We start from the raw sequence: 24348 nt of genomic DNA, 5'->3' as shown, positions 1-24348 counted from the left end.
AAGGGCAGCCCGGGAAAGGAGCGCGAGGAGGGACGAGCTGGGGCAGCCTCTGCTAGTGAGCTCCGAGGTGCTCGGTTCGAGGGCCCAACCGCTCTCCGTCCCCCGGAAGGCTGGTCTGAGGACAGGGGCCTGCGGGGGAGGGCGCCCTGCAGGGGCCAACCTTACCAATCATGCCGTTGACTGTGCCAAAGAGCACCGAGCCCTGCGTGGGGGTGGAAGTCTCGCCCAGGTTCTGCATGACCAGAGAGCCGTGACAAAAGACGTTGACAAACTCGCCCAGGTGGAAGAGACCGACCTCCTGGAGGTGTTGCCGCTCCTCATCGGTGGTGGCAGCACTGAAAGGCGTGCGAGACACTCACTCCCCGCACCTCCCGGCCCCACCAGGAGGCCCCCACAAGGACCACTCCCCGAGGAGCCCACAGCGGCAGAGCCCGTCTGAGGGGCTGACGGTTGTGGCTCGGATTCGCTGGTGAAAGAACTCTACCCCGGTGAAGAGCAGCACCTATGCCCGAGAGAGGACCTCGTCACCGGACCCAGGGCCCCGCCCCCGCCCCACCAGTCCCGAAGCCCGCGCTCACCTATCCTTCTGACACACAAACAAGTTAAAGGCATTTTCGGCCCCCAGGAAATTGTCATCATCCAAGATCTCCACAGCACTCATCCAGTTAGGATTAAAGTCTCGAGCGATCTTAAAACAGATAAGGTACAACACGAAAATATAATCAGCGGTCGCCCAGAAGCCAAGATCCTGTCCCGCAGAAGACGCAGCCCGTTTCACAACTGCCAGTCTACACGGATTCTACCCCCGACCTCCGGCCGGCACACCCCATTTGGTTGCAGCTGCCCAGAAATGGCGCCCTACTCAGATTCATGCTGCGGGGAGGGGACCTCTGAAAATACCTCATCAACGCAGAGCGTTGGCTCCAGGGAAAAACCTTCTGCCCCCACTGGGCTTGATGACCCCTCACCACCAAAGAAACACTTGCAGGGACCACATCTGCCCCGATCCCCCCAACTACCTCTTCAAAGTTCCCTTCCATGGGCTTGTAGGCAAGCAGCAGCACTGAGCGCATCAGGTCGCCCACCAGGATGAAGTCGCCCTTGGTCTTCAGGTAGAGGGCCATGATGTTGTTGTAGTGATTGCACTCCGTGCGAAGCTCCTTTTCTGTTGTCCACTCATAAAGCCGCACCTGTGAAGGACATCTCATTTCTCTCAATCCAAGGGGTCAAGTGCTCTCGCACTGACCAATGTCCCCCTCCGCCACCCTCCATCTGTAGCACCACTTCCAAAAGCGCAGCATGGGGTGTGACATGGTTTGCTGCGGTACTGGTGTGGATATTTATTATTTGGGTATTATATATTTACGAAATATGAAAATAGAGCAAGAACGTCCAACTGGTAACACAAAGTTTCCCTTTACCTAAAAAATGAGTCAGCATGAAAATACTAAATAAACAGTGATGCATGTAATACTGAGGACAGGACAAAAGACGGTCTTCTCGTGACTGAAGGGTGATAACGGACCTACAGAAATATTTCTGAAAAAAGAAGATCCACCTCCAGTTTCCTGATCAGAAAGAACAAAATCACCTCCCAATGAACCGTCTTTTCTGAGCCCTTCTCAAAACATGCACTCCCAGAACATTCTGACGTGAGCCCAACGAGTAGAGAAAACGAAATGGAAATTCCAGCACAAACACTGTCAAATAACTAAAGGACTCTTCAAGCACTGGAGTCTGTGGCCACCAGACTCCACCAAAGGGTCCCCCTTCCCCATGCCTTCCTGTCTTGTCCCCTGCAATGCTTCTTCAGTTACGACCACACCTCCAAACGAAGGCAGATGCTTTACATCAGCAGACAGCTATCCAGTCAGAGAAGACAGACTCAACTCCCTGGGAAGCCTACCCTGGCAGACCCTTCAGGATCCCAGTGGTCCCACCCATGGGGTCATGTCAGGCTCTGCACTCAGCGGGAAGACTCTCCCCCATCCCTCTCCCTCTGCCTCTCCCCCCGTTCACATGCACGCTCTCTCTCAAATGAATAAATCTTGAAAATAAACAAAAAGGGGGCGCCTGGGTGGCTCAGTGGGTTAAGCCTCTGCCTTCGGCTCAGGTCATGATCTCAGGGTCCTGGGATCCAGCCCCACATCAGGCTCTGTGCTCAGTGGGGAACCCGCCTCCCCCTCTTTCCGCCTGCCTCTCTGCCTACTTGTGATCTCTCTCCCAAATAAATAACATCTTTAAATAAATAAATAAACAAACAAACAAACAAAAGTGGGGTCATCTGGCTAGCACAGTCAGTTGAGCATCCAACTCTCGGTTTCGGGTCCGGTGATAATCTCAGGGTTGAGGGATTGAGCCCAATGTCGGGCTCTGCACTTGGCACAGAGAATGCTTGGGATTCTCTCTCCCTCTTTCCTTTCCTGCTCGGATGCACAATGGGCACACACTCTGTCTCTCTCTCCCAAAAATAAATAAATCTTAAAAAAACAAAAACAAAAACAAAAGCAAGCAAAAAACACACCTGAAATGTGGCTAGCCCAAATTGAGACATGGCTGTGCATGCAAAATATCAATCAGATTCTGAAGTCTATATGAAACATACCTACACATCATCTTCTAATAACTTCTGTATCGATCATATGTTGAAATAGTTTAGCTCTATTGGGTTAAATAAAATACATTCTGAGGGTGCCTGGGTGGCTCAGTTGTTAAGCGTCTGCCTTCGGTTCAGGTCATGATCGCGGGGTCCTGGGACTGAGCCCCACATCAGGCTCCCTGTTCAGTGGGAACCCTGCTTCTCCCTCTCCCACTCCCCCTGCTTGTGTTCCCTCTCTCGCTATCTCTGTGTCAAAAAATAAATCAAATATTTAAAAATATTTTTTAAATAAATAAATAAATAAATTCCTAAAATCAGTCTCATATGCTTCTTACTTTTATTCACGTGGCAACAAGAAAGTCTAGAATCACACCAATGGCCTAGACAGCTCCTGACCCAACCTCGCACCCGGCCTTCCCAACTCCTGCACACAGGCTCTGCTCCCGCCGCCGCCACCACTCCCAGCCTAGCACAGTCCCTGGGCCGCCCCCATTCTCTAACTCAAGCGTGGCTCTTTCACAAGGACCACAGGCCCTCTCAGCTTCTCCCGGCCGCCGTCCCCGTACAGCTGGGACTAGAGGAAAGGCAGCCCTCCAAGGGCTTCCCGGCGGCCCTTTCTCACTTCCGCCTTGCCTCCTCCCCCACGTGCCAGTCCCGAAGCTCACGCCACAGACTGCCAGCACCGCCAGCCCCGAGCGGCCATGCACACCCTCACCCCACCACTCTCCTCCACACAACCTGTCATTCTTGGTGACTTCTACATTCACACAGAAGACCCAATACCAACCTCTCTTCTTCCTTGACCCCTCCTTGTCCCTGTGATATCTTGTCCACCCAGTGGTCACCCCTCAGAGCCTGTCATTAAAAATAACTCCAGAATCTGGTGTCCTCAGGTTCACCGTGTCTCAGGTACCCCGAGTGAGTCCCTCACCATAAACCTCACAGGTTCCCAACCCCATTGCCCTGTCTTGATCCTGCTCACCAGACCTAACCAGACTCTGGCATGAGGCTCGTCTTCGACAACAGCTGCGGAACAACAACAGAGCACTCGAACTCCATGACCACTCATGGCAGTCACCTCCTTAGACTTCCTAATAACTGGATACTTTTTCTGGTCTGTTACACTCCAAGTCCTCAAACAAGGAGGCAAACCTCCCCGAACTTCTACTACCTCTGCTTCCACCCTTCCTCTCTGCTCCTTCAGAGTACGGACACAACCAGGAGACCTCCAGTGCTTCCACCGTCTGAGGCCCACATGCAGTACTGGGTCCCACCTCCCACTGGTCTAATTCAGCAACACGGCTCCAGCACCTCCTAACGGACCACTCTCATCGGCACAGACACACGCAGCGGTGGCTCCCTGCTTCAGAAGCGAACAACTCTCTTGTCCCGTCCAGTCACTCCCTCTCTTCTCCTTCATCGCGAAACTCCAGAGCGTTTTCTCACGCTCGCGGCCCTCTCCCGCCAGTCCTGAGCAAACCCTCTCCTAGCGGCGCCGCGCCGCACCATTCAAGCAAACGAGCTCTGGTCAAGGGCAGCACCACCTTCGCCATTGCTAAAACCAGCGCCCGACTCTTAATTCTCAAGTCACCTGACTTCGGGCAGCGCTTGCCATCTACCAACTCCCCCCAGCTGAAATGCTTTCTTCCCACAGCTTTCAGAAGTTTTCTCTCTCAGTTCCTCTCCTACTTCAGTCGTCAACCCTTCTCTTTGGCACCCTCTTCCTCATCACTTATCATGACTTTTAAAAGCTCGAGGGTCCCAGGGCTCAGCCTTCCCATCCCTCCTCTGCCCGCTCTCAGCGGATGGGTGAGCTTAAGGCCACCCATCCAGACCGTTGCCATTCAACTCCGGGCCTTAACTGCTACCCTGCCAATCCCCAGCCCAGCCCTTACTTGGATTCCAGCCCTCTCATCCAGCGACCACCCTGACATCTTCGCTCCTCCTAACTACCGAAACGACTGACACATGTCCGAACTCAGACCTCTGGTTTCCCCACTGGGGAACGATGCATTTGATCTCTGACTCTGGTCCCTAACCCAGAGCTCCTAAACCCTTGTAACCTCCTACGGGTGAGCAGCATTTTACACTGAGCTCCTCAATCCCCTGGGATTCCCTGGGTGGTAGGAGTCCTTTGTTCTGATGAGGTGGCTCCCGGTGGTGCCTGGATAGTTCAGGATGTGGACTGTTCACCCCAATTAGAAGCCTGGACCCGGGGCACCTGGGTAGCTCAGTCGTTAAGCATCTGTTTTCAGCTCAGATCATGATCCCAAGGTCCTGGGATTGAGGGCCGCATTGGGCTCCCTGCTCTGCAAGAAGCCTGCTTCTTCCTCTCCCACTCCCCCTGCTTCTGTTCCCTCTCTCTCTCTCTGTCTCTGTCAAATAAATAAAATCTTTAAAAAAAAAAAAAAGTCTGGATATGCTGGCGCTCCTCCCCATCCCCTGGGGAAGGCACAGGCCAGAGATTCAGTTAATGATCGATCAGGCCTCTGTGATGGCGCCTCCATAAAAATCCCTCAAGTCCGGGTTCAGAGCGCGCCCAGGTTGGTGACACCCACACGCTGGGAGGAGGGCAGACCCCCGCTCCACGGGGAGAGACGCTCCTGCACTCAGGATCCCTGTGGCCCTCACACGATGTTCGTCTGGCTCTCCGCCAGTACCTGTTATGATAAGCCAGTAAATGTAAGTAAACGTTTCCTGGAGTTTTGGGAGTTGTGTCAGCAAGGTATCAAACCTGAGAGGGGGCTGGGGGAAGCCAACTTTGTAGCCATGCAGGACAGAGGCTTGGGCACCCCTGGCCCCCATTGCTCGGGATGGTGCCTGAGGCGGGGACAGTCCTATGGGACCTGAGCTCCAGGCAGCCAGGGTCAGAACGGAATTAAACTAGAGCACACTTAGTTGGTGTCAAGATTGGAAAACAGGTTGGTGTGGGGATAAAACCCCCACACATACGGCGTCACAAGTGTTTTGAGTAAAGAAACGTTTCCCTTTCCCTTCCAAACCTGCTCCACTTCATCTTACTCCATCAGCAAATGGCCACGCTGCCCTTCCTGTTGCTCAGACCAAATTCCTGGCCCGTTATTCCCCTCCTCACACCTCACCTCCGTGGCTCCCTGCTCCCAGCGACCAGCGGCTCCCAGCGACCAGCGGCTGCGGTCGGCATCACCACCAGAGCCCCACAGATGTCACCACCTCTGTCCTTGGGCCCCTCCAGCCTTTTGCAAGGTGTAAAGTGATCTTTCCAAGACCGAAGTCCAATCACATCCAAACATTTACTCAAACCCTCCAGAAGTTTCCATCATCCTCAGAGTAAAAACCAAAGTCCTTAAATGACCAGTGTCTCCAGTCGCCTGGCTGCCCGACTGACCTCCCCGCCCCCTCCAGCTCGCCCCCACGAAGACAGCAGGACCACTCCCACCTCAGGCTCCTTGCCCTTACGCTCTCCCAGACCCAGGCATGGCTTCTGCCTCCCCTCCCTCAGGAACCTGCCCAGAAGTCAGTCTATCAGCAAGAACCCTGACCCTGTGACAAAACAGCCATCCCCACCCTGCGCTCCTTCTGACGTTCCTCCAGTCCCTGCCCCGTTTTTATTTCTCACCATCTTGAGAACACATATATACTATTTGCTAGTAAGCTTGGAGCAAACAGTCCGTTTTCTTTGTCCATATTTGTCCTCTGCTAAACCAACATTTTTTTTTTTTTAGAGTTTATTTATTTGACAGACAGAGATCACAAGTAGGCAGAGAGGCAGAGGGAGATGGGGAAGCAGGCACCCCGCTGAGCAGAGAGCCCGATGCGGAGCTCGATCCCAGGACCCTGGGATCATGACCTGAGCCGAAGGCAGAGGCTTTAACCCACTGAGCCACCCAGGTGCCCCCTATACCAACATCTTAACAGTACCGGGCACACAAGCGTTCAACGAATAGGTTGTGAATAAATACAACTACTGGAAGGCCTCGATTTTAAGTACTTAATTGATGTTTTTTCACTCCCTGACTTCTCAGCACCTTGAATATCCCATGATGCACGGGGGAGCTCCAAGAGGGATTGTAAGACACCGTACTTCACAAACGTATCTATGGAACTTTTAAAAAGTTTTTCCAAGGGAGGTGGAGTCACAGCAGAGAAGCAGACTCTATGGGACCAGTATTTCAGGGGCATACGTGGAATAGCATGGTTTGGCTCACCTTATTTCACACGGATCAGTCACCCACCACCACATATTTGGAAGTACAGGGGCTGTCCGTGGCCCTCACCCTCTCCTCAGTGCCCACAGCACTTAGGGTCTGATGCTCAGGGGGAGGTTCCCATAACCAAGGCTAACATCTGGACCAACGTGAGCTCCCCGGACTCCCAGCTCTACCCTCCATTCCCGGCACTCTTAAAATCTGACACGCAGGTGGCCTCAGGGAACATAAAGGAGACATATTCTTTAGACAACGGTGTGCAACCTGGGCTGTGATACCGAATGCCATGGACCTCACCGTGCTGTTGATGCTGGCTAACAGCTTCCCGTTAAATTCCACCATGGAGTACACGGCTCCCTTCACTTCCTTCTCGGCCACAGTCTGTAGTTTTCCTGAGGGGAGAAAGATAGACTCAGAGTCTCCTTTATGAACCCACACTTCAACTCATCAGAAGAATCCTGATTTTCCCTCTGGCTCTAATTCCTGCTCCCAAACCACGCCTGTGAATGCAGGAAGTAGAGAGTGTCCACTGCGGTTAACCTCCACCACAACTATGAGCCCCGATAGAACGCGCCACACTGCAGACTGTGTCCAAGGTCTGCCTCCCCCCCAAACACTGCAGATCTAACTCTCAAGATGGAGACCGAATTCCATCTTGGCCATCTGAGCCGAGATCTGGGGGCTGACAGCAAGTCTTTGGAACCATCTTGCACAGGAGAAAAGAGCAGAGACAGGAACACGAAGTGCTAAAGCTGGAAAGAGGACCTACGTGGCGGAGCAACCAAGTGGAAAGCAAATCTAAGATTCCTGTGATCCTGGCCACCAGAATCTCTTACCGACCGTTCACCTCTCCCATCGTCTTCCTTTCAAAGCGTAGAAAAGGAAGAAACACAAGCCAGACTTTACTCCTGTGTCTGCTCACTCCCCTCCCCCTGAACTCATTGAGCCCGTCCACAGCTTGAGTGGAAGAACAGGAAGTCTCTCGTCACAGCAGTTAACGCCCAGGCTCTTCTACTGCTTAACTAAAGCTCTGAAGCCAAAACGGTCTGTTATTTTCCCAGAATTCCAGATCTCTCAAAGCCGGGGATGGTGCCCACCTACCATCGGAATACTGAAAGACCACGATGCGACCCTGCTTGGGCTCCGCCTCTTCGGGATACACCATGGCCGTGCCCACGATGAAGTACGTGTTGGGGTCTTTGCCCAGCTTGCAGGAGACCAGGCTGAGGGCATATTCATTCTGCAGAAACTGGTGGGCATGAAGCACTGGAAGGAGAGCCAGAGGCATGACCGGCTGTTAAGCTGCACGCACACGTAACCCTGAATTCCAGGGGTGCCCCAGCCTGGGCCCAAGCACGGGGTGGGTGGTGCTGGGACCCCAGCTCCTACTGTTCCCACCTCCCCAGACTATTAGGCCTTCACCGGCCCTCACCAGCCCACACCACAGGAGGGGACCCCACACCCTGGATTCCCGGCCAACCCGGGGCTCCCGCCCTCCTTTTGACTCTGCCTAGAATGGTCTGTCAGAAGGTCTATCCAACTGTGGAATCTATCAGAGCCCAGAACAGGCGCTTCAGAAAGGACGAAGGAGCTCGTCTGCACCTTCGAAGGTGTGCTGGTCAATGATGAGGAGGTTGTGCACCTCCACCTCCTCTCCGAAGGAGGTCTCATGCGGCGCCGTGCTGCTGGAGAACAGCTTGCTGGAGCTGACGCTGCTGGACAGGGCCTGAGCAGAGAACACACACAGCCCCGCTCAGAGGCACACCAGGTGTAGGGAGCATCTGGGCGAAGGGGCCGCCGGAGTGCGGGACAGAAGCCAAGTCTGAATGAGGAAAACTTGAGGCTGACAGCTCAAAGGGAGCCTCGAGAACAGAGAGCTTTGGAGGACAGAGCCCGGGGACTGAGGACCAGGAGCCAACTTCTGCATGAAATTCACATAGCAGCCCAAAACAGAAGCAGCGAAGGGCTACTAATGGCCGCTAAAACAGGGATGCCAAGTCAGTCAAACAAAGCGAATGAGGAACTAAGGCAACCTGACAAGGGGAGAGACTCCACCTCTCGCAATGGGAAGAGCAGGGAGCGCGTGAATTAAACAGGAAAGTGCAGACTACACGTTCTCCGTTAAGGAAAAAAGTCCCATCACACGCGTTTGGGAGCAAGAAAAGCAAAGAACACGTGAGGTCAGACCATTGGCTACCATCTCCATCGAGTCTACTCTATGGGGCTGCAGACTGCCTTACCACCCTCCGCATTCCACAGATAAGGAACTTGAAGTGTAGACTTGCCCAAGGTCACAGACCTAGCAATAAACCTTGAAGCCAGTCCTGTCAGACTCTAAACCCCACCTCTTACCGATAACATGCTGACCCCAGTTACGGCATACCCTACAAAGCGTCCAAATTGATGATGAAAGAGAATTTTTCATCCTGTGAGGCTACGGAGTAGCAGACTCACTCACTGCCACACTTATCCCAGACTCTTCCCAACCCTCCAAAGAGGGGACCCAACTCCAGCTCCATAAACACTTGCCTGTGTTTACAGATAAAGTGTGACTGGAACCCAACTATCCTACCTGTTGTCTGCAGCCACTTTTGTGATGGCCAATCGGAGTAGCTGTTCCCATACAGTGGACAAAGCCATACCTATCACATGACCCTTTCCAGAGTGTTTGCCAGCCCTGCTCTAACGCCATCTTCCTTCATCCGTGCCCTCACCTGGGTGCTGGCACTGGGCCTCAGGGCCGTGGTGCCGCCACTCGTGTCCTGGACTTCGATACGGCTGGAGAGGACCCCGAAGCACTGGGACACTTCCTGATAGCAGATCTTCCTGGGGAACAAGTGTGGACAGTGCCACTCAGAACTGGTCTGAGAGGGGAAGCACCCTCCACACACACCCAGATCACCGCGCTCTGCAGCCCTCCTCCCCTGGCCCTCACCTGGGAGACTCATAGAGGGGAACCGTGCGGATATGCAGCTTCTGGATCTCGTCAATGGTGCCAATGGTGAGGGTGCTGTTGTTGGCCAGTGCCAGGCTGGAAAGAAGGGTCTGGGTTTAGACTGAGTAGACCCAAGGAAGGAAAGGATTCTACAAGGCAACTCCATAAGGGGAAGAAAAACAAGGCAGAATTACACTAGCTTCCTCCATGCGATGGCTCTCAACTTCCGACTCCTTGCTGAAAAGGGTCCTGATGCCTGGTCCACTGCCACCCCCCACCTTATTTAACAGGTCTGAGCGAGCCTCAACTGAGATTTTTAACTGCTTTCCGTTTAATGCTCATCCTAGCATTAGAATCTAGAACGAGTCTCAAGTCACCACCTGCATCACAACGAGGAGTGCTCATTTAAGGGGACAGCTCCCCCAACAGAGGTTCTGATTCTGCGCCCTCCCCTCCCTCACCCAAGACCTGAAAGTTTACATTTCTAATGAGTTCCCAGCGAAGTGCTAGTGGGGGACTGTACTTTGAGAATCCCTGCTCCAGGGGAATACAGAATGATCTCTAAATCAGGGGTTCTGAAACCTGACTAACCATCTGAGTCACGGGGGAGGTTTTCCTGAAAATACAGATTCTACGGCCCAAACGCCAGATCTACTGAATCAGAATCTGAGGAGGATTCAAAAAAATCCATACTTTTTTTTTTTTTTTAAAGATTTTATTTATTTATTTCACAGAGGTCACAAGTAGGTGAAATGGCAGGCAGAGAGAGAGGGGGAAGCAGGCTCCCCGCTGAGCAGAGAGCCCGATGCGGGGCTTGATCCCAGGACCCTGGGATCACGACCTGAGCCAAGGCAGAGGCTTTAAACCCACTGAGCCACCCAGGCGCCCCTAAAAAAATCCGTACTTTTAAAAAAGTGTCCCAAGGGTTTCTAATGGTAGCCCAGATGGGAGAACCCGAACTCAACACTCCCCATCTCAGCTCTTCACACGGATTCGACTTTGGGAAAAGGTGAGAGGGGAAGGGTGTGAGGAAAACATCATGCTGCCCTCGATCAATGGCTCTTGCTAAAGAAAGAGGCTCACCTGTCAGGATAGCCATCAGAATTGAGGGGACACATGTAGTTGACTTCCTTGAGGTTGACATTGGAGAAGACCAATTTGTGGTTGCTGCTGTAGATGACAGTGGGGCGGTCAGAGCAAGCAAAGACGTTGGTGGTAGAAAGAGAACGGAAAGTCCTCAACACCGTGGGCTGGGTGCCCAGGGTCACCTTCTTACGGTCGCTCAACAGGCCTACAGAAGGAATGGCATCAAAAGAAAGTAGGAAGGAAGGAAACAGGACAAACAGCCGGGTCGTGAAGGTTCAAAAGCTCAAAAGTTCAAAATGCTCATTTAATGCGGTACCCCGAGGCTAAAGCAACTCCACACCCCTCGTTTCTCCAAGAACCCACTACTCAAAGTGTGGTTCTCACCTGTCTCAATGTTGAGCCCGAAGTAGAAAAGTGCCCCATCTCCCAAGGCACAAAGGAGGTAGTGGCTACTCTCAAAAGTGGTCATCAGGATGGAGCGAGGAATGATCTCTGTGGGAGACGGGCACGTTAAGGTCTCATTCCACACTCCGACTGACCCCAGCCCTGAAAAGTTCCGTACAAGCCACCTACCTCCACCCAGCATCTCTTTGTGCAGTAGCTCAAAAGAGGGCAGCTTCAAGATACGCGCCGAGATGTCTGTCCAGAGGCCAATGGCACAAAGAGGGGACAGCCCATTGCTGTCCCCCAGCGGGGTGATGTCCAAGCAGGCCACTTCATGTTCCATCTCTGTATGGCTGAACAAAGAGGAATATGGCAGAGGAAGGACTCCAAGGATGAAAGGTGGCCCGGAGAACAGGGAAGGAGGAGAAGGAGCAGGCAGGCAGGCACACACCTGATCTGCCGGAGCTCCTGAGGATGGATCTGCAGGTAGTAGAGGGCCCTTCCCACCGCTACAACCACCTGGCTGCTGTTGCAGGAGGCCACACTGATGTTCTTGCCCTGAGGCTCTTTCCACTCACTGACCAGAGCTTTGGGTTCCTGAGAGACCAACCTCACAGATGCTGAAGTGATCTAGAAAAAGAAGAGAAAGGTCTCCAGGCACCTGCTGGGATCCATATGCCAGTGGGAAGGTGGTAAATGTTGCCCTCGTGGAGCTCTAAAATTAACTACAGAAGTCCTCTCTGCTCTATGTATTTTCTTCCCCAAACTCCTGCAAAAAATAAGATTCTTTTTTTTTTTCAAGATTTTATTTTTTTGACTGACTGACTGAGAACGAGCACGGGGAGCGGCAGGCAGAGGGAGAAGGCGAAGCAGACTCCCACTGAGCAGAGAGCCTGACAACACGGGGCTCGATCGCCAGCACCTTGGGATCATGACCCGAGCCGAAGGCAATACTCAAGCAAATGAGCCCCCCAGGCACCCCAAAAATAAAATTCTTTAGTAAAGGCTACAAAATTATCTTGCAACATGCTTAATCAATCTATTTCATCACTGAAATAAAACAAAAAGCAAGTTGATGACGCTGTCATGTTCGCATCAATTCACCTTAACCTATCAAAGCTGAGCTCCTGGGGTGCCTGGGTGGCTCAGTGGGTTAAAGCCTCTGCTTTCAGCTCAGGTCATGATCTCAGGGTCATGGGATCGAGCCCCACGTCAGGGGCTTCCTCCTCTCTGTCTGCCTCTCTGCCTACTTGTGATCTCTGTCTGTCAAATAAATAAATAAAATCTTTAAAAAAAAAAAAAGCTGAGCTCCTATTTAAAGAGGAAAACCCTTTAATAACAGATACATGACATGAGCTGTTCTTCAGTCTTCAGGCCACTAATTAGAAAAAACTCACAAAGCAATGAATCAGTATCTGGGTACCTCCCACAGTTGGCCCACAAACCAAAAGAACTTTCCCTCTGGCCTTTATCAAATCCACAACTGCTACAAGGAAATCCCAAGTGGATAAAAGGAGGGAGAGGACTCATTAATCCTCAGGCGCACAAGTGCTATACCCGACACTGGCGAATATTGACTCTGGCCACAGTTCGGAAAAGTGCCAAAAGCTGAAGAGGATGTGCAAAAAGTGAAGACACCAGGGGTCACTCTGAACTGAAAACCACCAGGGGGTGGGCAGGTACTCAGAAATCAAACTCAAGGGCCAAAAGGATATCTGACCCCACAACGCATATAGATTTAAGACAAAATCACGGGGCACCTGGGTGGCTCAGTTGGTTAAGCAACTACCTTCGGCTCAGGTCATGATCCTGGAGTCCCAGGATCGAGTCCCACATCGGGCTCCCTGCTCAGCAGGGAGTCTGCTTCTCCCACTGATATCTCTCCTCTCATATTCTCTCTCTCCCTCTCAAATAAATAAAATCTTTAAAAAAATAAAACGAGATCAGAACAGAGTAAGAGCTCTGGTTCTAACAGTTACTGTGGAAAGCACTGCCAACAGCCACATATGGATGGGAGCACTAGGACTGAATAGGCACGTTATTAGTACAACAAGGGAAAACACATGTCTCAGAAAATGGGGCACAACTGAGTGCAAATATGATACCCCCAAACATAAAAATATTATGAGCCTAGTCTGTAAAAGAGAATGCAAATAAATACTGCATGTACTTCCAGAAGAAACATAAAGCTAAAAGGAGTAACTCCAAAGTTAGAAGCTGTTTTCTCTGAATGGCGGGTTATTGGGCAATTTTACTTTTTTTCCTATGATGTTACTTCTAGAACCATAAAAATGGACTTCTGTAAAATCCTGCAGGGCTCTACACTCCACTCTAGAGCAAATTCAAGTCAGTGAGGCTTGCCCCTTTCTGAGTTGTTACCTGGATGAGTTGCTGGTGAGCCACATTGCCACAGAAGAAAGTCTGCTGATCATCCACGAAACCCATCAGTTCGGTTTCTTCCACCTCTTCTCCGTTTAACATGAGAACTCTGCAGGGGAAGGGAAGGCCTGGGTCAGCCAGCCCAGCTCCCCCACCCTATGACCATCACAGGAGCACCTGGCGCAGTCGCCAGATTCATCCTCACCTTGTCTGGCCCACAAAAGAGAGCACCAGAGTGTCATCAGTCTCCCGGTTAGGGTCAGACCGCAGCGGCCACAGACCTAGAACAAAGATCAAGGATAAAGATGCAGAGCACAGCGTGACACTCAGCTCCCCACATCTGAGGAAAGGGAGGCTGGCCTCAAGGAGGAGCAGGAACTTTGTGGAGTCCCCCCTGAAGCTGGACAGCCACTCTGTTCTTTCCTGGCTTTAAGACCCTGAAGAAGTTGTTTTTAAAAACTTTTCTGAACCTAATATTTTAAAGTGCTTCCTTTGATTTTGGACAGGATGATACATTTCTATGACTCAAAATTTAAAAAAAATTTTTTTTTAAGATTTTATTTATTTATTTGACAGAGATCACAAGTAGGCAGAGAGGCAGGCAGAGAGAGAGGAAGGGAAGCAGGCACCCTGCTGAGCAGAGAGCCTGATGAGGGGCTTGATCCCAGGACCCTGGGATCATGACCCTAGCCGAAGGCAGAGCCTTAACCCACTGAGCCACACAGGCGCCCCTCAAAATCAAAATTTATCTTTAAAATGTGTACACAGAAGTTTCACTCCTATACCTCTCCCTGAAACCCATCCCCCAAATAAATCATCAATAGTCTCCTGTTCATTCTTGAAAAAAAAATTTTTTTTTTTTAAAGATTTTATTTATTTATTTGACAGACAGAGATCACAAGTAGGCAGAGAGAGAGAGAGAGAGGGAAGCAGGCTTCCTGTGAAGCAGAGAGCCCGATGCGGGGCTCGATCCCAGGACCCTGAGATCATGACCGGAGTCGAAGGCAGCAGCCCAAACCACTGAGCCACCCAGGTGCCCCGAAAAAAAATTTTTTTTTTTAATTTTAGGAATTCGGTAGTCACTGTTTTATAAGCAGATACAAATACAGGGGTGCCTGGCTGGCTAAGTTGGTGGAGTGTGCGACTCTTGATCTTAGGTCGTGGATTTGAGCCCTGCGTTGGATACACAGATCATTTAAAAATAAAATTTAAGGGGGCACCTGGGTGGCTCAGTGGGTTAAAGCCTCAGCAGGGAGCCTGCTTCCCCCTCTCCCTGCCTGCCTCTCTGCTTACTTGTGATCTCTGTCAAATAACTAAATAAAATCTTTAATAAATAAATAAAATAAAATTTAGGGGCACCTGGGTGGCTCAGTTGTTAGCACCTGCATTCAACTTGGGTCATGATCCCAGGATCCTGGGATCAAGCCCCACATCATCAGGCTCCCTGCTCTGTGGGAAGCCTACTTTTCCCTCTCCCACTCCCCCTGCCCTGCTTGTATTCTCTCTCTCACTGTCTCTCTCAAATAAATAAAATCTTAAAAAAAAAAATAGTAAAAATAGGGACGCCTGAGTGGCTCAGTTGGTTAAGCTGCTGCCTTCGCCTCGGGTCATGATCCCAGGGCCCAGGGATTGAGTCCCACATAGGGCTCCTTGCTTGGCAGGGAGCCTGCTTGTCTCTCTTCCTCTGCCTGCTTGTACATGTGCGCGCTCTCTCTCTCTCTCTGACAAATAAATAAATATTTTTTAAAATAGTAAAAAATAAAATTTTTTAAAAGTTACACACACTCACATATACACATGTATAAAACAGTCCATCATATAACGTTCTATGCTACGTTTTTCCATTTTATACTAAAGCCCTTATCACCACGGAACAGTACCTTGCTTTCGAGCTACACAGCATTTAATGACAGATGTACCAGTTTTAAGTCTCCACTGATGGCCATTCTTTCACTATTTTGCATACAATGCCACAAAAAATGATCTTATCTTTACATCACGCTGTCTTTATGAAGGTCTAGGAGGGACACACTTACAATCTGGATTGTCTAGAACTCATTAAATTAAATGCAGACGCAGTTTTGGCAGATGCTACCAACAAGCCTGCTTATTTCCTCTGGGCCTCACCAACACAGTGCTGTCAAACTTTTGGACTCTGGTCACCTGGTAAAGAATGGTTTCACTCTTCAGTTTGGATTTGCATCTCCCTTAGTACAAGTGAGGCCTGTTACCCGTCCACACATGCCCTTTGCCATCTGGGGGCAAGAATTTTGGTGACCTTCTTTGTCAAAGTACTTCAATCAATTAGGGAGATGAAGCCTTTGTCTGTAAGAAGAACTACAAACGTTTTTATCTGGATTGCATTTCTTAGGACAGCTTACAGTGTTTTGTTTTTGCCATGGAGAAGCATTTCAGGTCACTGAATTAACCAATCTTTCACTTCGCTTCTACACTTTGAGTCACAGTTTAAAAGGCCTTCTCCACTGTAAGATCATAAAGGAATCTGACAACCTTTTCTTTCAACCTTTGTATGACTTCCTTTTTACATCTGGGTTCTAGCAAGGTACACAAAGTACAGTACGGATCCAAACATATCTTCCCAGTTGATAACTGGGAACACCATTTATTAAAAACCATTTATTCTGGGACGCCTGAGTGGCTCAGTTCATTAAGGGGCTGCCTTCAGGGGCGCCTGGGTGGCTCAGTGGGTTAAGCCGCTGCCTTCAGCTCAGGTCATGATATCAGAGTCCTGGGATCAAGCCCGAATCGGGCTCTCTGCTCAGCGGGGGGCGTGCTTCCTCCTCTCTCTCTGCCTGCCTCTCTGCCTGCTTGTGATCTCTGTCAAATAAATAAATAAAAACTTTTAAAAAAGGGGGGGGGCTGCCTTCAGCTCAGGTCATGATCCCAGGGTTCTGGGATGGAGTCCCCCATCCGGCTCCTGGCTCAGCAGGGAGCTCGCTTCTCCCTCCCACTCTGCCTGCTGCTCTCTCTGCTTGTACTCTCCCTCTCTGTTAAATGAATAAACAAAACATTAAAAAAACTTTAAAAAAAAAAACATTTATTTTTAAAAAATTATCTTTATCTCACTGAGCTGAAACACCACCACCACTGTACACTAAATTCCCACATGTAACTGTGTCTACTTCTGGACTTTTTTAAAATTTCTGGATTTTTCAGTCTGCTCAAGGAACTCTGCCTATTAGTGAACCAAAACCACACTTTTATCTACTAAGGCTTAATGGTATGTTTTAATATCTGATAGGGCTAGTCCTGTCTTGCTGCTCCTTTTAAGTCTTTCTGGCTTTTCTTCTTCCTTTTTCCATTTGGACTCTTGCTTATCTAGCTCAAGAAAAAAAAACCTCTTGATATTTCTATCCATACACATTAAGTGCAAAAATAAACAGGTCAAGGGGCGCCTGGGTGGCTCAGTTGGTTAAGCCCTGCCTCTGGCTTGGGTCATGACCCTGGGGTCCTAGGATCAAGACCCACATGAGGCTTACTCAGTGGGGAGTCTGCTTCTCCCTCTGACCCTCCATCAACTTGTGTTTTCTCTCATTCTCTCTGAAATAAATAAAATCTTTAAAAAAAAAAAATTGGTCAAAGAGAGACCGCTTTATAATTTAATTTACAGGACCCTTGGTATGTTTTTCATTTGATCAATCTATCCTTTGAATCCTTAAGTACTTCAAAGTTTTCCCTGTATAGGTTTTCTACATTTCTTGTTAAATTTACTCCTCGGTTGGGATGCCTAGATGGCTCAGTTGGTTAAGTGTCTGCCTTCGGCTCAGGTCATGCTCCTAGGATTAAGCCCCACATCAGGCTCCCCTGCTTCTCCCTCTGCCTCCACTCCCCAGCTTTTGTGGCGTGCGCGCACTTTCTCTCTCTCTCTGACAAATAAATAAAAATCTTTTAAAACAATTTATTCTTTGGTATTTTGCCTTTTTATTACTATCGTAAATAGCTCCTTCCCTCCACTATACCTTCAAATGGACTGCGTTTGCGCATGAATGCTACTGATTTCAGTAAATTAATTTTATATCCTGCTGCCTTAATGAAATCTCATTGTCTAGTTTTCAGCCAACTTTCCTGGATTTTGTACTTTCAGCTCTTCCTTTCTAATTCATAAACCTCTATTTATCTGTTCCAATCCTCTCATCTCCTGATAGTCTAAATATCTTTTTCTAATTGTCTTGTTTTCTGATTGTCTTGTTTTCAGATTGATTGTTTTGCTTTATGATCTAATCTGATCTTTTTCTTACAACAGGCGAGTGCAGCGCATTCACATTTACTGCTACAACATGTCAGAATATCAGACACTCGTGCAGATGCCACAGCATCCTGAGTCATGTCTACTACTTACATATCACAGAAGTCTTCCACTATGTAGTCTATCTCTGATCTTTTTTTTTCTTTGATCTTTTTAATTATTATAGTTCTCCTGGAATTTAGCTTTGTATTTCTGTTCTAGAAGTTACTACCTTTACACTTACACCTTTGTAGGATATTCTCAGTTTCCTCTTTTCTCAGGAATTCTATCAGTTCCTTTAAAACATCATCAAATTTAACTTACAAACTTTCCCTTTCCATTTCTCTACTCCATTATACAAGACTGGTCAATAATACATATTTTCAAGTTGACTTTGGTACTTTTAAATAAGTTTAAGCTTCTGCCCCTTATTTGTCATTATGACTTTTACTCTTCATGTGACCTTTCCTCTAGCTCCCACCCACGTGCCTTCACAATGCATAATGAGGCCAAAGGCCAAGGTTACTCAAATAAGATTTGCATCCTATGTCTACCAAAAGTTTACCTTTGATGCCTGGTAAGTCAATGCTGGCATGCTCATGGATTCCAATTCCATTCCGGATGATTCTCAAGGAACCTTCCTTGAAAGCCCCGGAGCAAGTAACCAGCTGCAAGCAGAGAGAAGGTTTCTCAATACCTCCCCTCCAGAGCCCGGGGCCATCATACCGATGCCCAGGAAATAATTAAGCTATACCTAATCCCAAAGACCCTTTCAGTGGAGCTAGTTTTGAGGAAACAGACTTAACAAGAGACTGATTTCCATGTCCCCAAGTTTACGAAGCAGCAGGATGTTCTAGTTCAAGCAGTGAAAAGCAACTACCACTGCTCCTAGCAAGCTGGCTCCCACCCTTAGAACCTAGTTTACTAGAAAGAACACAGGATCTAGAGCCAGACACACCTGTGACTTGGAGATTATGTAAATTTGGACAAGGTACTTGATCTTTCCCAGTCCCCAGCCTCCTCTCTTCTGAAATGGTCAAGAATTCCTATCTAATTAGGGTGCTCATGTGACCATGGATGAGGTAGATCTGTACCACAGACCAAGAGATACACTCGATAAATAGAAGTTATCCTTGCATCATTGGGATTAGTGAGTGAGGCTCTTGAAAGTTGTCTTCACTGGGCACTCCCCACTCCAAATAGGCAAATTTAGAAGGACATGCTTTGAGTGGGCAGGTGTATCAACTATTCACTTCTGGGATGAACTCCTTACCTGCCCCTGCCCCTGCCTCTCCAGATCCACCACGCACATGTCCACAATGGGTCCTAAATTGGTGAAGGTTTCCATGGCCACTACATAGGAGCCTTGTTCATTGCTGTCAACGTTCAGCTAAGAGGAAAAACACAGTTAGTCCTGGAATGCTCCTAAGAGATCCACTCTAAAGAGATGGTTATCATCCAAAGGAAACTCTCAGTCCTATTAGATCTGCCTTCCTGTGCTCCACTGCATGCTTCTGGAGGGGAACTGCTTACTAAGGAACACAGCTGGCCTACAGGAGACCTACTAATCAGTCAGTCCTGTGGATGGATTTCAAAGTAGCTTTGTTAGTTTGGAAATTAATGCAAAATGCTCACATGCATTTTTCTGCAGGGAAGGTAGGAAGCTTTTGTTTTCTAGAGGGGTCCGGCACACTAGACTATGACCTATCTGAAGGTAGCAGCTGGGTCTTGTTCATAATTCTATCTGCTGAGCCCAGCACTCTGCCTGGCACATCTGTTGAATGAAACTTTAAGACAAAGAGCTAGTCAGGGAGGACATGAAATCAGTCAAGGAGAAAGCTGAGTAGTACGGGCATTGAGGAATTAAAGATTCCGCGATGCTCCCAACACAGAAGCCTGATGAAGCAGCAGTGAAGGCGGTAAAGTACACAGGAAGAAGAACGCGTCTTCTCACCTTCACAAGCTGGGAGTCCCCAAGGCGAGACCCAACGAACACAACACCGTTATCGAGGTATGTCAAGCATTCAGCAATAGAGGTCTAGAAGAGAATCAAGGGCACGAGAGACATCAGAACAAACACCCCATGGGAGCCCGACATGTCAAACCCCCTCCTCGACATCTGCTAGGCAAATGAACAGCTGCAGCCATGAGTGCTGAAACTATTCTCCATTTCAAATCTCCACGTCACACTGAGTAAACGTTCCTAAACCTGAGGCTTGTGACTCCCATCTATCACATCCTTACAGTCAGAAAAAGCTACACTTTCTCTCACAGGTGCCTGCTCCAAATGATCATTTTAGCCCCAATGGCTCCAGTCTCCTCTGAGTAATTAGCAACCTCTAAAATTCACTGCCTGATTCTTCAACTTTTCGGGGAACCTATTCCTAGAACTGAATATCAGCATTAAATTAATCTTTAATTCCGAATGGCATCCTTTAGCTCTTCCTTTTGATGCCTGAGGTAGTGCCTACCTGCCTGTGAGATTCTCCCACATGTCACTTATTCAGAAACCTCCCTCCGCAGCAGGACTGACCGTCTGTTGCTGGCGGCTAAGTACTACCAAGCTCACGGCGCTCACACTGTGAGTCACATTCCCACATCCGCCACCCCTAGGAGAACGCGACAGAGCAGGGACAGCCCTACCTCTCCGAGGAGCTCCACACGGAGATCTTTGAGGGTGACGGTGCCATCCATCTGTTCCTCCTTCTCCAGAAGCAGCATGAAGAGCCGTCCTTCCATGTCTCCCAGCAGATAGCGGGAACCGTTGGGGTCCACACGATTGTGACACACAATTGTGCTTTGCTGCCAAGAGGGAAGACATGGTCAGTAGAGATTGTGTGTCTCCCACAAGCAAAGTGCAAACCCTTGTGAGCCACTCCCTTCACCAAACCCAGCCATTTCAGGAGCAAGGAATACACTTAGCTAGGACTACATGTGTGACTGAAGATGAGGACATGTTCTTCTGAAGATAACTTTCTGAGAAACTCAATGTACCTTAAGTGGTTATACACGTATTATTCCACTGGAACACAGAAATCCGCAGAAAGCAGGAAGCACTCTAAGTAGTCACCAGACTGTGGATACCCCCACAGATTTTGTTATTTCCTCACTACTACTAATTACCTCCCCCTGCCAATACTACCACATTGCTATGTACCGTTTAACTGAATTTTGTATTGATTCTTACAACATGAAACATTAAGGTTTGAAACTTTTAGAACTAGTTTTTTAAGTCTATACAACTGATCGCTATGCTACCTTTCGCATGACCTGAGCTCTGAAAACATTCAATAAAATTTGCAAAATTCTTCCCTTCTTGTCCCAGCTGGTGGAAAGGGTAAACCTACTTGGATTAGTACTTCTTTCTCTTAGTTAGCAAGCAAGCTCTCAGGAAGCAAAACCAGGCCAGTCTCTCCTTGTATTTCCAAAGACTACCACAGTTCTCTCTCACTCACAGCAAACGGTATGACAGACATTTGTAGACGTTACTGTCCCTTTGACAAACGGGGGGAGAGAGAGGAGCAGGGGAAGAACGAGAGAAAAATCAGGAAGGTAAAAGACTGCTGCTCACCTTGATGATAGGAGGGGCAATCGCCAGGTATTTATCTCCATTGTGGTAGGTGATGGACTCCTGTCCAATGATGATGGCCCCTCCGAAGGGCTCTGGGACTGCAGGAGAGAGGCAGCATTAGAATGCTCGGCACTTTGGACCTGCCAAGCCCTGCAGCAGCAAGGGCACCCATCCAGCCAACTCTGAGGCAAACCTTAAGATAATCATTCTTTTAAAAAAAGACATCAAAGTCCAGAACATGATAGTCTTTAACTGAGACTGCTGTCGGAGAAATTTCAGGCTGGCATTATCTAACCCGGGTGATGTTTTTAGTGTCACTCTTTCGGTATTTCTCAGTTTCTAGAGGTGGGGAGACCTCTCTGTGTTCTTCCGCCTGGATTCCTCCCCTTTTCTCACCTAAACTTTGGTCCTTTCTAACTCAAAGCTTTCCCCCCACTTGTTCCTTAATTTAATTTCCCCATGATTGGGGCCACCATTTAGAAAAGCCAATTCTCGCTTGAGAAATTTAGATTTCTCTCCTAGATGAGACAACATAAGGTCATAGGGAGGATACAGGAGAGCGAGCAAAGAGGCCTGGAGTCAGGCCAAGGCTTTGTCAGTGCGGCACAGGCACAGGCAAGCCCCTGGGGCCAGGTTTCCTCATCTGTGAAACAGATTAGGTAAACTCTATAGATCCCTCACAGTTTTTAAATGTTATTGCCACCCCCTAAATAAATAAATAAATAAATGTTATGCCCAAAAATGAAATAATTTTTGCATGTCACTTTGCAAATCAATCTCAGTTCATAATTAACCCCTCTATCCTAAGATCAAGGAAAGCTATACTTTTTCGAAGGAGCAAAGAAAAAGAGACAATCACAAAGACAGAAACGGGAAGAGCAAAGGAAGGCACATTCAGAAACAGAGGAGACCCCAGGGCTGCCGGGTAATGAGTGTGTATAACAGCACCTGAGCACTGAAATGAAGGAGCAGAGGCGAGGTAGGAACGAGAGTAAGGAACAGGCCCCAGCCTGGGATCAGGGGACATATCTAAAACCCCAACTAACCTGCAATCACCATGGAAGCTTCAGCTTCTACGTTCTCCTGTTTCCAAGGGCCCTTATTGAACTCCTTCTCACGGAGAGACACCTCATAGGTTTTCACGTGCCGCCCCTGAGGGTCCTAGGTGGGGAAAGGTGGCAAGGTTAGCCCTCAGGATGGATGAAGCCTGGACTAGAAAGGAGACCTAAAAGGGACAGGCCACTACCACCCACTATCTGACCATCCTATCCCAGTGGCCTTACTATCCCAACCCATCAGTAGGTTGACAGCCACCAACTCAGCCTGTGACTGGGTAGATGGAGGCTCAGACCCAGCGTTTCTAACAATTCAACCAATCAAGATAGGCTTAAGAATTAGAAAAATCAATCTGGTGCACTATACTAATCACCATAAGACAGACAACGTACACAGGTGCATTTGTAGGTACTTGTAAGATATATGGATGTTCTATGGCCTCAAGGAACTTATGAAATTGTTTTTTAAAAAAACCCATACATTGAGAAGCTAAATATACATCTAAGAAATTTGTTTGAGGGGCGCCTGGCTCAGTCTGTGGAGCATGCAACTCTTGATCTTGGGGTTGTTAGTTGAGCCCTATGTTGGGTCTCGATATTACTTAAAAAAAAAAAAAAATTGCAGGGCGCCTGGGTGGCTCAGGTGTTAAGCGTCTGCCTTTGGTTCAGGTCATGATCCCGGGGTCCTGGGATCGAGCCCCGCATTGGGCTCCCTCCTTGGCAGGAAGCCCATTTCTCCCTTTCCCACTCCCCCTGCTTGTTGTGTTCCCTCTCTCATTGTGTCTCTGTCAAATAAATAAAAGTCAATCTCAAACAAAAAAAAAAAAATTTGTTTGGGGCGCCTGGTGGCTCAGTCACCTAAGCATCTGCTATGTTCCCCTCCTTTTCTGAATCATGACTCCAATCAGTCCTAAGGCTGTCAAAGCCACCTCTGAAAGATGGAAAGACCAGGATGGGGAGGGTACCATCAGCCAGTGGAGACAGCTCCACGAAGGCCAGATGAAAGCCTAAGAAGTTACAGAAAGAATTCAACACTGTGTTTCAGGGCAGGAGAGCTCCTCAGAATGACTACCTTTCACACAGTAAGTCCCTAAATATTTACACCAATATTTGAATTTTGGGCACAAAACAAAAGATAATCATTTTTAGTTGAAGAAAGATCTTCTCATCAATAACCAGCAGTTAAGACTGAACTTCACGGGACGCCTGGGTGGCTCAGTTGGTTAAGCAGCTGCCTTCGGCTCAGGTCATGATCCCAGCGTCCTGGGATCGAGTCCCACATCGGGCTCCTTGCTCCGCAGGGAGCCTGCTTCTCCCTCTGACTCTGCCTTCCACTCTGTCTGCCTGTGCTCGCTCTCACTCTCTCTCTCTTACAAATAAATAAAAAAAATCTTTAAAAAAAAAAAAAAAAAAAAAAAAAAGACTGAACTTCACAAGTACAAGCTGGGGGTTTGATTTGGGCCCCCGAGAGACAGACAGACAGACACACAGACACACACACACACACACACACACACACACACACACACACGAAAGCTGATAGTTCACAAAACTGGCAGCCCTAAGGCTAGGAACAGAGTCAGCCTTGAATAACCAACATCAGTGTTTTAACAACCTTATATTTACAAAACTGAAGAAAGGAAAGAAATTCTTAAGTTTTTATCTCAGCTCTGATCATTAAAGCACAGTGAGCAAGATCAAACAAAATATCCTGAAGTAGTTTCAAGCTTATTCAAATGAACTTCATTCCAACCAGCCTCTGAACTCTAGCACATACGGTGACACTAAGAAATAGACAAAAAGGGCGCCTGGGTGGCTCAGTGGGTTAAGCCGCTGCCTTCGGCTCAGGTCATGATCTCAGGGTCCTGGGATCGAGTCCCGCGTCGGGCTCTCTGCTCAGCAGGGA

The 24348-nt window shown here is 48.7% G+C and overlaps 1 protein-coding gene across 1 annotated transcript in view; it reads right to left on the bottom strand.

Moving 5' to 3' along the window:
• DDB1 (damage specific DNA binding protein 1) overlaps positions 1 to 24348 on the bottom strand; it is a 31883-nt gene that overhangs the window by 2664 nt on the left and 4871 nt on the right. Inside the window, exons 5-24 of the mRNA XM_059404527.1 lie at positions 22434 to 22548; positions 21388 to 21485; positions 20460 to 20618; positions 19771 to 19854; positions 19090 to 19206; positions 18382 to 18484; positions 13776 to 13851; positions 13571 to 13679; positions 11643 to 11821; positions 11381 to 11544; positions 11192 to 11299; positions 10805 to 11012; positions 9722 to 9817; positions 9501 to 9612; positions 8389 to 8512; positions 7888 to 8052; positions 7084 to 7178; positions 1020 to 1190; positions 579 to 688; positions 166 to 335 (exon numbers count right to left, since the gene is read on the bottom strand). Coding sequence (XP_059260510.1) covers positions 166 to 335; positions 579 to 688; positions 1020 to 1190; positions 7084 to 7178; positions 7888 to 8052; positions 8389 to 8512; positions 9501 to 9612; positions 9722 to 9817; positions 10805 to 11012; positions 11192 to 11299; positions 11381 to 11544; positions 11643 to 11821; positions 13571 to 13679; positions 13776 to 13851; positions 18382 to 18484; positions 19090 to 19206; positions 19771 to 19854; positions 20460 to 20618; positions 21388 to 21485; positions 22434 to 22548 — 2563 coding nt within the window. The remainder of the gene's footprint in view (positions 1 to 165; positions 336 to 578; positions 689 to 1019; positions 1191 to 7083; positions 7179 to 7887; positions 8053 to 8388; positions 8513 to 9500; positions 9613 to 9721; positions 9818 to 10804; positions 11013 to 11191; positions 11300 to 11380; positions 11545 to 11642; positions 11822 to 13570; positions 13680 to 13775; positions 13852 to 18381; positions 18485 to 19089; positions 19207 to 19770; positions 19855 to 20459; positions 20619 to 21387; positions 21486 to 22433; positions 22549 to 24348) is intronic.

Source organism: Mustela nigripes, chromosome 1, assembly GCF_022355385.1.
Source record: "Mustela nigripes isolate SB6536 chromosome 1, MUSNIG.SB6536, whole genome shotgun sequence".
NCBI lineage: Eukaryota > Metazoa > Chordata > Mammalia > Carnivora > Mustelidae > Mustela > Mustela nigripes.
Note: the sequence above shows the minus strand (reverse complement) of the source record. Positions and strands in the feature narration are given on the sequence as shown.